The 12100-nt window shown below is 53.7% G+C and overlaps 1 protein-coding gene across 6 annotated transcripts in view; it reads left to right on the top strand.

Moving 5' to 3' along the window:
* The window catches only part of LOC100075030 (extracellular sulfatase Sulf-2), a 66509-nt gene that overhangs the window by 51740 nt on the left and 2669 nt on the right, over positions 1-12100 (top strand). For all 6 annotated transcript variants that reach the window (XM_029070629.1, XM_029070632.2, XM_029070631.1 and 3 more), the window contains 7 exons: positions 643-901; positions 1269-1365; positions 3121-3215; positions 4697-4738; positions 7389-7558; positions 8100-8242; positions 11247-11370. In XM_029070629.1, coding sequence (XP_028926462.1) covers positions 643-901; positions 1269-1365; positions 3121-3215; positions 4697-4738; positions 7389-7558; positions 8100-8242; positions 11247-11370 — 930 coding nt within the window. The remainder of the gene's footprint in view (positions 1-642; positions 902-1268; positions 1366-3120; positions 3216-4696; positions 4739-7388; positions 7559-8099; positions 8243-11246; positions 11371-12100) is intronic.

Raw genomic sequence — 12100 nt, 5'->3', positions numbered from 1 at the left:
GTGAAGTGACTTGCCCAAGGTCACACAACAGACAAGTGGCAGAGCTACAAATGCGGTCCTGGGCCCAGGGGGAAGCTGATAATAATAATGATAATAATGTTAGTATTTGTTAAGCACTGACTCTGTGCAGAGCACTGTTCTAAGCTCTGGGGTAGATACAGGGTAATCGGGTTGTCCCACAAGAGGCTCACAGTCTTAATTTTACAGATGAGGTAACTGAGGCACAGAGAAGTTAAGTGACTTACCCAAAGTCACACAGCTGAGAGGTGGCAGAGCCGGGATTCGAACCTATGACCTCTGACTCCCAAGCCCGGGCTCTTGCCACTGAGCCACGTAATTGTTGTATTTGTTAAGCCCTTACTAGGTGTCGGACACAGTACTAAGCGCTGGGGTGCAGACAAGCAAATCGGGTTGGACACGGTCCCTGTCCTGCATGGGGCTCGCGGTCTTAACCCCCATTTTGCAGATGAGGAAACTGTGGCCTAGTGTAGTGACCTGCCCACGGCCACACAGCGGACGAGCGGCGGAGCCGGGATCAGAACCCGTGACCTTCTTACTCCCAAGCCCGGGCTCTATCCATCCCGCCGTGCTGCTCGGGAACGATTCCCGACGGCCAGCCTCCCCGCTCTCTCCCCGCTGCAGAATACAAGGCCGGCTACCCGCAAAACCGCTCGGTCCGCTCCGTGTCTGTCGCGCTGGCCGGACGGGGCTACGGCCCGGGCCCGGAGGCGGGCCGCCGGCCCGCCCGCCTCAAGGAGGACCTCGGCCACGGGCGTCGGTCCGAAGCCGGGGAAGCCCCGGGGGCGGCGGAGGACGAGGAGGAGAAGGACGACGGGGAATCCAGCGGCACTGGGGGCCTCATGGAGTACCCAGCGCCCAACCTCATCAAAGTCACCCACCGGTGAGTCTGAGGGGATGCTGCCCGCCACAATCCCCGGCCTCACCCTCTCCCAGCGGGGGCCGCCCCCGGGCCAAGCCCCTCGCCGTATTGTGCTCCACCCAGGGTACTCAATAAATACCACTGAGTCCCCGGGTCAGAAAAAGGGGCTACCCCGAGTCCGAGATAAAAGCTGCCCCGGTTGGGGCGAAGGAGGCGTCCGGGGTGGAGCCCGTTAGCCGCCGTTCCCCGTTCCTCTGGTGGCGACACCCACCCCTAATCGGCCTTCCACTGGGCGGGCCTCGGAGGACGGGGCGTCTTGGGGGGTCCGGGCGGGCCTTCCCTTCCGCCCCCGGAGTCAGGCCGGCCCCTTCGCTCCCCCCTCGGGCAGATGCTTCATCCTGGAGAACGACACCGTCCGCTGCGACACCAACCTGTACAAGTCCCTGCAGGCCTGGAAGGACCACAAACTGCACATCGACCACGAGGTGAGTCTTCCCGCCCTCGACCTCGGCCCCTCCTCCGGCGCGGTCGGGGAGAGCTCGCCCCCAGTCACGGCGGCTGAGCCGAGGCCCCGGACCTGGTCCTTGGGAACGGAAGACGGAAGTGGGGATGCGGCCCCGGCTCCGGCCCCGACCGAGCGTCCCCCAAAAACCGGCCGAGACAGAGGACGGCGATTCCCCCAGGTACAGTGGTTAACGGGACAAGAGCAGAGGCCCCGATTTGTTTTTTATGCTAATGTCTCGTCTCCCCTTCTCTAGACTGTAAGCTTGTTGTGGGCAGGGAATGTGTCTATTGTTGTGTTGTAATAATAATAATGATGATATTTGTTAAGCCCTTACTAGGTTCATTCATTCAATTGTTTTTGAGCGCTTCCTGTGTGCGGAGCACTGTACTAGGCTCTTGGAAAGTGCAATTCGGCAACATAGAGAGACAATCCCTATGCAATTCGGCAACATACCCAATCCCTACCCTACAACAAGCTCACAGTCTAGAAGCGGGGAGACAGACAACAAAACAAAACAAGTAGACAGGCATCAATAGCATCAATATAAATGAATAAAATTATAGCTATTTACACATCATTAAGAAAATAGAATAATAACATATAAACTACGTACATATATACTATGTGCCAGGCACTGTACTAAGCGCTGGGGTAGATACAGGCAAATCAGGCTGGACCCAATCCCTGTCCCACATGTCTCAATCCCCATTTTACAGATGAAGTGACTGAAGCCCGGAGAAGTGAAGTGACTTTCCCAAGGTCACACAACAGACAAGTGGCGGAGCTGGGATGGGAACCCCTGACCTTCTGACTCCCAAGCCCATGCTCAGATCCACTACGCCATGCTGCTTCTACTCTCCCAAGCGCTTAGTATAGTGCTTAGTGCTCTGCACACAGTAAGCACTCAATAAATCTGATTGAATGAATGAATAAGTGAAAGAAAAACCAATTAAGCAATTCCCGGATTAAAGGAAGGGATGAACACGGATGCCATTACAGCTGCCGGGATGCAGGCGATCCATCAGTGAGAAGCAGCGTGGCCAAGCGGACAGAGCAGGGGCCTGGGAGTCAGATGGTCCTGGGTTCTGATCCCGGGTCCGCCACTTATCCGCTGTGTGACCTTGGGCAAGTCACTTCTCTGGGCCGCAGATCCCTCATCTGGAAAATGGGGATTAAGACTGTGAACCCTGTGTGGGACAGGGACTGTGTCCGACCCAATTATCTTGTATCTACCCCAGTGCTTAGTATAGTTCCTGGCACACAGTAAGCGCTTAACAAATCCCATGATTATTATCATCATTATTATTGAGCACCTATTGTGTGCGGAGCACTGTACTAAGCGCTTGGGAGGGTACAGCGTAACAGAGTTGGTAGACTTGTTCCCTGCCCACAGACAGTTTACAGACTAGAGGGCCAGGAACGTGGGGATGAGGGGAGTCCTCATCAAAGAAGGCCTCTTGGAGGAGGTGACTCTGTAGGAAGGGTTTGAAGGCGGGCTCTCTGGGAGCCCTTGGAGAACAGAGACTAGCACCGGGTTCAGGCCGACCCCTCTAGATTGTAAACTCATGGGGGCGGGGAACGTGTCTGCTATAGTGTTCCGTTATACTCCCCCAAGCGCTACAGTGCTCTGCACGCGGTAAGTGCTCAATAAAGATGGCCGACCGAGACCCTCGTAACGAGGGAGACGAGGAGCCGGCCGGGCTGACCCCCACCCCAGCCTCTCCTCTCCCGCTAGATCGAAACCCTGCAAAACAAGATCAAGAACCTCAGAGAAGTCCGGGGCCATCTGAAAAAGCGGCGGCCAGAGGACTGCGGCTGCAACAAAACCAGGTAACGGACGGGAGTCGGCGGGACGGGATACGGACCCCTCCCCGCCGCCCAGACTCCGCTAGGCCCCGCCGGAAGAGATTGCCAGCTAACACCCCGGGGGAGAGCCAGGCCACCTGGCCCGGAGGGTGAGGCCGCGGCCCCCGGGGCCCGAGCGGGCAGGCGCGCATTGGCCCACGATTCGAGGCGGGGGCGGGAGCTGGGCCTGGATCCTTCCGGCCACCTTCCCAGTCCTCGCGAGTAGAAGGCGTTTCCCAGGAGGTGGCTCCAGGCCTGGCTTAGGGTCCGAGAGGGTCCAGAGAAGCGAGGCACTAGCGTGTCCCGCCGGGATCTGCCACCTTGGGTGAGTAGTGACCTCCCGCCCGCCGCTGGCTGTACAGACGCTCTCCAAGGGGCGAGGCCTTGGAGGTGGGGCAGGGTGCCAACCTGGAGAAAGCCTGGTGTGGAAATGCGGAATTCCCAGGGGAGCAAAGGGTCAACACCGGCAACGGGCCTGGGTCGGGTACACTGAGGGCCTCGGGACACGGTAGCCACTCCCTTCTCCCCACCAGGAAGGAGCATCTGGGCAGATTTTCCGCTGTCTCTGATGAATAACCTCCCTGGCCGAGGAGACGCCCGAGTAGATCCCGACAGGAAACTACATGCCTAGAGATGCTGGGATATTTTCTCCCTCCTTCCCCCGTCCTCCCTCCCCTCCTTCTCCCTCACGTTCTCTCTCGTACTGGGGGTGTTTGTTAAGCGCTTACTGTGTGCCAAGCACTGTACTAAGCACTGGGATAGATGTAAATTAATCAGGTCAGCCACAGCCCTTGTCCCATACGGCCCCCCTCTATCACGTTCCAAATGGTGGAGGGGAAAAATAGGAGTACGGGGGGGTTGGGGAGGTGTCATACTGGTCACATCCAGGCAAGGTTTGTGGGGGTGGCCTAGAGGCCTTCTCCGACTAGAAGCCCCCTCATCCCCACGTTCCTGGCCCCCAGACTGTAAACTCTTTGTGGGCAGGGAATGTGTCTACCAACTCTGTTATATTATACTCTCCCAAGCGTTTCAGTACAGTGCTCCGCACGCAAGAAGCGCTCGGTAACGACGGTGGATGAATGAGTTTCGAAAAGCCTGTCTGTCCTGAGAAATCCCGCTCTGCCATCCTCTTTTATAATGGGGCATGGTCTGGAAACCGTTCATCCCAGGAGACGCTGGCAATCGAGATGATCTCAACCCGGGGAACCCCTGGGAAGTGATCCCGATGGAAAGGCCAGGGGGAGAAGACGAGCCCACCGTCGCCTTCCTCACGCCTTCTCCGGCTCCCCGTTCCCTTGGGCTTCTGGCCCCCGTTGCCCCCTGTGACAACGGGGGTTGCCCCTCTCCCTCCCGCCGGGAAGCCGGCTTCCTTCGGGGGCGGGCGGACCCCGGCCGAGGAGGAGGATTCCCCCCCGCCCCGAGGTCCCCGGAAGGGTGACCCGCTGACTCTGGGTCGTCTCTTACAGTTACCACAGCAAGTCCAGAGGCGGCGGTTTGCATCCTTTCAAGTAAGTGCCAGCGGGCTCCTCCACCATGTCCGCCCAAGGGAAGCGTGTGCCAACTTTATTTTATTTTTTTAATGGTGCTTGTTATGCACATGTCTGCCACTTGTCTGCTGTGTGGCTTTAGGCAAGTCAATTCACTTCTCTGTGCTGCAGTTACGTCATCTAGCATCCACCCCAGCGCTTAGGACAGTGCCTGGCACATAGTAAGCGCTTAATGAATACCATCATTATTATTATTATTCCTCACTGTGCACCCAAAATCTGGGGTTGATACAAGATAAGCAGGTTGGACATTGTCCCTGTCCCACATGGGGCTCACGAATGGCTGAATAAACGTACAGAAGCAGCATGGCCTAGTGGATAGAGCCCGGGTCTGGGAGTCAGAAGGTCATGGGTTCTAATCCCGGCTCAGCCACTTTTCGGCTGCACCACCTCGCGCAATTCATTTCACTTCTCGGTTCTTCAGTTACCTCATCTGTAAAATGGGGATTAGAACCATTAGCCCTATGTGGGATACAGTCTGTGTTGGTGCTGTACTAAGTGCTGGGGCAGATACAAGATCATCAGGTCTCAGATGGGGCTCTCAATCTAAGTAGGAGGGAGAACCGACATTGAATTCCCACTTTGCACGTGACAGAACTGAGGCACTGAGAGGTTGTGACTTGCCCAAGGTCACAGAGCAGGTAAGTGGTGGAATTGGGATTAGAACCCAGGTGCTCTGACTCCCAGGCTCATGCTGTTTCCACTAGGCCATGCTGCTTCTCAACATAAATGAGAATGCAAACCCCTTATTATCAAGGAACGGGGCACTTTAATCAACTCTCCGTCAAAAGGGAAGAAGCATGGCCCGGTGGGAAGAGCATGGGTCTGGGAGTGATAGAACCTGAGTTCGAATATTGGCTCTGCCAACTGCTGGCTGTGTGACCTTGGGCAAATCACTTAATATTTCTAATGCCTCTGTTCTCCTGTTCTAAATAATGATAATAATAATGATGTGTGGTATTTAGTAAGCGCTGACTATATGCCAGGCACTGTACTAAGTGCTGGGGAGGATACAATAATGTTGGTATTTGTTAAGCGCTTACTATGTGCAGAGCACTGTTCTAAGCACTGGGATATACAGGGTAATCAGGTTGTCCCACATGAGGCTCACAGTTTATCCCCATTTTACAGATGAGGTAACTGAGGCCCAGAGAAGTGACTTGCCCACAGTCACACAGCTGACAAGTTGCAGAGTCGGGATTCGAACCCATGACCTCTGACTCCCAAGCCCATGCTCTTTCCACTGAGCCACACTGCTTCTCTACCCGCAAATCAAGTCAATCCCTCTAGACTCCAAGCTCCCTCTAGTAATAATAATTGTGGTGTTTGTTAAGCGCTTACTCAACAGGCACTGTACTAAGCACTGGGGTGGACACAAGCAAATTGGGTTGGACACATTCCCTACCCCATGTAGGGGCTCACAGTCTCAATCCCCATTTTACAGAGGAGGTAACTGAGGCCTAGAGAAGTGAAGCGAGTTGCCCAAGGTCACAGAGCAGACAAGTGATGGGGCCAGGATTAGAACCCAGGTCCTTCTGACTCCCAGGCCCATATGCTCTATTCACTAGGCCACGCTACTTCAGCCAGGTCAGGCTGCTTCAGCCTCATTGTGGGCAGGGAATGTGTCCGTTTATTGTTGTAGTGCACTCTCCCAACCGCTTAGTACATTGCTATGCGCCCAATAAGTGCTCAATAAATACGACTGAATGAATGGAATGAGTCGGACACAGCCCCTGTCCCACATGGGGCTCACAGTCTTAATCTCCATTTTACAAATGTGGTAACTGAGGCCCAGAAAGGTGAAGTGACTGACCCAAGGTCACACAACAGACAGGTGGCAGAGCCACAGGGATGTGTCCAACCAGATTATCTTGAACGTACCCCAGCGCTTAGAAGGGTGTTTGACATATAGTAAGCACTTCATTCAATAGTATTTATTGAGCGCTTACTATGTGCAGAGCACTGTACTAAGCGCTTGGAATGTACAAATCGGTAACAGATAGAGTCCCTGCCCTTTGACGGGCTTACAGTCTAACTGGGGGAGAGGGACAGACAAGAACAATAGCAATAAATAGAATCAAGAGCAATAAATAGAATCAAATAATAATAATAATAATGACGGTATCTGTTAAGTGCTTACTATGTGCCAAGCACTGTTCTAAGCACTGGGATAGAGACAAGGTAATCAGGTTTTCCCACGTGGGGCTCAGAGACTCAATCCCCATTTTATAGATGGGGGAACTGAGGCATAGAGAAGTGAAGTGACTTGCCCAAAGTCACACAGCTGATAAGTGGTGGAGCCGGGATTAGAACCCACGACCTCTGACTCCCAAGCCCAGGCTCTTTCTACTAAGCCATGACGCTCAAGAAGGCGGGCGGTGGGGGTGGGGCAATCTGGTAGAGTGGGCTGCCCTCAGCGGGCACTCAGTAATTCATTTATCCAGTGGTATTTATTGAGCGCTTACTGTGTGCGGGGCACTGTACTAAGCCCTTGGAAAGTCCAATGGGGCAACAAATAGAGACAATCCCTGCCCAGCAAGGGGCTCACAAGTCTAGAAGTCTCAAGAGCCTCCGTACGGCTGCTGGGCTTTTTCTCGGGGGGTGTGAGCAGAAAGGCGGTGCAGGAGAAGGACCGCGGGTGGCTGCTGAGGGAGCAGAAGCGGAAGAAGAAACTGCGGAAACTGCTCAAGAGGATCAAAAACAACGACACGTGCAGCATGCCTGGCCTCACCTGCTTCACCCACGACAACCAGCACTGGCAGACCGCTCCCCTCTGGACACGTAAGGCTCGGGCTCCGGGCGGGGTGGGGAGGGAATGCATTAAGCATTCAATAAACACGAATGAACGAACCATCTAATTGAGGGAAAACTGGTATTTAATCCCCATTTTACGGATGAGGGAACCGAGGCCCAGAAAAGCCTCCAGCGGGCCGTGGAGCCGCGAATTAGAAACCAGGACCTCTGACTCCAGGGCCTGCGTTCCCGGGAGAGGGGAGGAGCTGGAGGCAAAGGCCCTGGCCTGTCCCCGTCAAGAACGTTAACCGTTGTGTGGTACTCTCCCAAGCGCTTAGTACGGTACTCCGCACACAGTGAGCGCTCAAAAAATACGACTGAAGGAACGAAGGAAGGAATGAATGAATGTGGAGCCCTCCCTCCCCTTGGGGTGGGGCATGCCGGTCTCCATCTTCTAGACCTTGAACTCGTTATGGGCGGGGATTGGCGCGCTCTACTGCTGTATTGTACTTTCCCGAGTGTTCAGTACAGTGCTCTGCACCCAGAAAGCGCTCGATAAATACCACTGAATGAATCTGTTTCCCGGCAGTTGGTCCTTTCTGCGCCTGCACCAGCGCCAACAACAACACCTACTGGTGTATGAGGACAATCAACGAGACGCACAACTTCCTCTTCTGCGAATTCGCGACGGGCTTCCTGGAGTATTTCGACCTCAACACCGATCCCTATCAGGTACCGGCGTGCGCCGCGTCGCGGGGGGACATCCAGCCGGGAAACCGGAGATGCAGAGTCTTGGTACTTGGCGAGTGCTCACTGTGTGCCAAGCGCCGGGGTAGATATAGTTCTGTTGGACACAGTCGCCGTCCCCCCCGGGGCTCACACTTCTCGTAGGTGAGGTAACTGAGGCCCAGAGAAGTGACTCGCCCAAGGTCACCCACGATATTTTTGATGGATTGATAGCCTCGTAAAGCACCGATTAATGCCCGACTGAATGGATAAAACTTCCTCCTAACCAGGAAGCTGCTGGTTCACGAGGGGCCAGGGAAAGAGCCGTTTTCCATTTCCTTCCGTATTCAATTTTCCTACCGTCCTGCTGTGATGGTTTTGGGGCTGGCTGAACTGAAGACACACACACGAATGCCCCGTCCACGGGCTGCTTTCAGGGAGGAGGGCTGGAAAGGAGCAGTGGGGCTCAAAGATTCCCTGCTTGGCTAGTAGATCCCGAATCCCGGCTCTGCCACTTGTCCGCTGTGTGACTGTGGGCAAGTCACACGGAGAAGCAGCGTGGCCCAGTGGAAAGGGCCCGGGCTTGGGAGTCAGAGGTCATGGGTTCGCATCCCGGCCACGCCACTTGGCAGCTGTGTGACTTTGGGCAAGTCACTTCACTTCTCTGGGCCTCAGTTCCCTCATCTGGAAAATGGGGATTAACTGTGAGCCTCACGTGGGACCACCTGATGACCCTGTATCTCCCCCAGCGCTTAGAACAGTGCTCTGCACATGCTAAGCGCTTAACAAATACCAACATTATTATTATTATTTATTAAGTCACTTCTCTGGGCCTCAGTTCCCTCATCTGTAAAATGGGGATTAACTGTGAGCCTCACGTGGGACATCCTGATGACCCTGTATCTCCCCCAGCGCTTAGAACAGTGCTCTGCACATGCTAAGCGCTTAACAAATACCAACATTATTATTATTTATTAAGTCACTTCTCTGGGCCTCAGTTCCCTCATCTGTAAAATGGGGATTAACTGTGAGCCTCACGTGGGACATCCTGATGACCCTGTATCTCCCCCAGCGCTTAGAACAGTGCTCTGCACATGGTAAGCGCTTAACAAATACCAACATTATTATTATTTATTAAGTCACTTCTCTGGGCCTCAGTTCCCCCATCTGTAAAATGGGGATTAAGACTGTGAGCCTCACGTGGGACAACCTGATGACCCTGTATCTATCCCAGCGCTTAGAACAGTGCTCTGCACATGGTAAGCGCTTAACAAATACCAACATTATTATTATTAGTAGATGAGAGAGCCGCTTCACCTACACGTTCAGGTCACCGTGTGGTTGCAGGGCGCCTGCTCAGCCACCAGAGGGCGCCTCTTACCTGGCAGCCGTTTCATCCTCTAACTTGAATCCTCTATCAATCCAATCAGTGGTATTTATTGAGCGCTTAATAATAATAATAATAATAATGGTATTTGTTAAGTGCTTACTATGTGCCAAGCACCGTTCTATGCGCTGGAGTAGGAACCAGTCAACCAGATGGGGCGCAGTCCCTGAAGGAGAACAGAAATTCAATACCTATTATATATACGAGGCACAGAGAATAATAATAATGTTGGTATTTGTTAATAATGTTGGTATTTGTTAAGCGCTTACTATGTGCCGAGCACTGTTCTAAGCGCTGGGGTAGACACAGGGGAATCAGGATGTCCCACGTGGGGCTCACAGTCTTAATCCCCATTTTACAGATGAGGTAACTGAGGCACAGAGAAGTTAAGTGACTTGCCCACGGTCACACAGCTGACAAGTGGCAGAGCTGGGATGCGAACTCATGACCTCTGACTCCAAAGCCCATGCTCTTTCCACTGAGCCACGCTGCTTCAAGCAAGCGCTTTAAGCGCTTACTATGTGCAGAGAGCACTGTTCTAAGCACTGGGGGAGATACAGGGTCATCAGGTGGTCCCACATGAGGCTCACGGTCTTAATCCCCAGTTTACAGATGAGGGAACTGAGGCACAGAGAAGTGAAGCGACTTGCCCACAGTCACACAGCTGACAAGTGGCAGAGCCGGGATTCGAACCAGAGAAGTGAAGTGACTCCCCCGAGGTCACCGATCGGACAAGTGGTAGAGTCAGGATTAGAACCCGGGTCCTCCGACTCCCAGGCCTGGGCTACCCCCGCTGGGACACGCCGATTAATCCAGTGCTGAGAAACCCACTTAACTTTCTCTCCTTTTTCTCTTTGATCTGTAAAATGGGGATTAAAACTGGGAGCCCTTTATGGAACGGGGGCAATGTCCAACCCGATTTACTTGTATCCACAGTACAGTGCCGGGCGCATAGTAAGCACGTAAGTGTCGTAATTACTGTCATTATTATTTCAAGTTAGGACTCTGGCCGGCTGGCGGGGTCTAGAGGTCAGCTTTCGATACGAGACGTTGAGCGCTGGCATTAGCACATCCTGGGGAGGGCTTTAGGAGGGGTAAAACCATTTACCGAGCACTTAGTGTGTGCAGGGCACTGCACTTAGCATTTGGGAGCTCGTCGTGGGCAGCGGATGTGTCTGTTGTATTCTCCCAAGTGCTTTGTACGGTGTTCTGCACACAGTAAGCGCTCAGTAAATACGGTTGGCTGGCTTGGGAGAGGACGACACAATATCACACATACTCCCTGTCCACAATGAGCTCACATTCTAGAGGAGTTTAGGGCCCCGTCTTCCAGCAGCAACACCAAATGGTGCTTGGTTCCCTATGTAACGCGCACCTCGGGCTCCAGGGATCGTTCCTAACGTATCCCCGTAACAGCCGAGCGGGCCCCCTCGTCCGTGAATCCATTCCAACCACAAAGCCTCTAAAATCTGGACTCTAGAATCCACAGGGGGCCTGAAATCCAGTTAAGACGAAGGGGGGGGCGGAAACGTTTCAGACCCCGAAAGTCGGAGGCTTGGGAGAGGGGTTTGCGCGAAGCCTGCCCGCCTGGGGCTTCGGTTAAGCTCGCGTCTCCTCCGACAGCTGATCAATGCCGTAAACACGCTGGATCGAGACGTTCTCAATCAACTTCACATACAGCTCATGGAGTTGAGAAGCTGCAAAGGGCATAAGCAGTGCAACCCCAGAACTCGAAACATGGACCTGGGTAAGCGAACCTCCCCCACTCCCCAGAACGGTGAAAGGTAGGTGGGTGGTTTCACGCCTCTAGTAAGACCAAATTCCCTTAGAAGGAAATGAGCGGGGTCTAATCATAATAATGACAGTGGCATCCGTTCCGTACTTGCTGCGTGCTAAGTCCTGTACTAAGTGCCGGGGTAAAAACACGTGAGTCTGTTCAGACACAGTCCTTGTCCCACGTGGAGCTCAATCTAAGAGGGAGGACAGGTTATCGAAACCCCATTTTAAAGACGAGGAGACCGAGATCCAGAGAAGTGAAGGGACTCGGCCAGGGGCACGCAGCAGGCAAGTGGCGGAGCAGGGAATAAGAACCAGGTCCCCTATATTCCAGGTCTGGAATCTTTCCACCAGGCCAGGCTGCTTCTGGGGCTTCTTGAGGCCGGACTGCTGTGCAGGGGTTACTTACTGAGAATTTGGATTTGCCCCTTTTATTTACCCTCCCTCAGCCCCACAGCACTTAATGTACATACCCACAATTTTTTTCTTATTTATAGGAATGTCAGTCTTCCTCCCCTTCCCCTCCCCAGTCTGTTAGCTCATTTAAACTTAATGCTAGTCCTGGATGTTTTCTGTTTGGGTTGAAGCAGGCTGGTGAAACTTGACCCGGGTTCAAGGGCAAGGATCTAGCCTGGGCACTTGGATTCAGATTAAAAATCTAGTCTTCTACTAGCTGGGTCCTGCTTGAGGAAGTGCCCAGC

Source organism: Ornithorhynchus anatinus, chromosome 8, assembly GCF_004115215.2.
Source record: "Ornithorhynchus anatinus isolate Pmale09 chromosome 8, mOrnAna1.pri.v4, whole genome shotgun sequence".
Classification (NCBI taxonomy): Eukaryota; Metazoa; Chordata; class Mammalia; order Monotremata; family Ornithorhynchidae; genus Ornithorhynchus; species Ornithorhynchus anatinus.
Note: the sequence above shows the minus strand (reverse complement) of the source record. Positions and strands in the feature narration are given on the sequence as shown.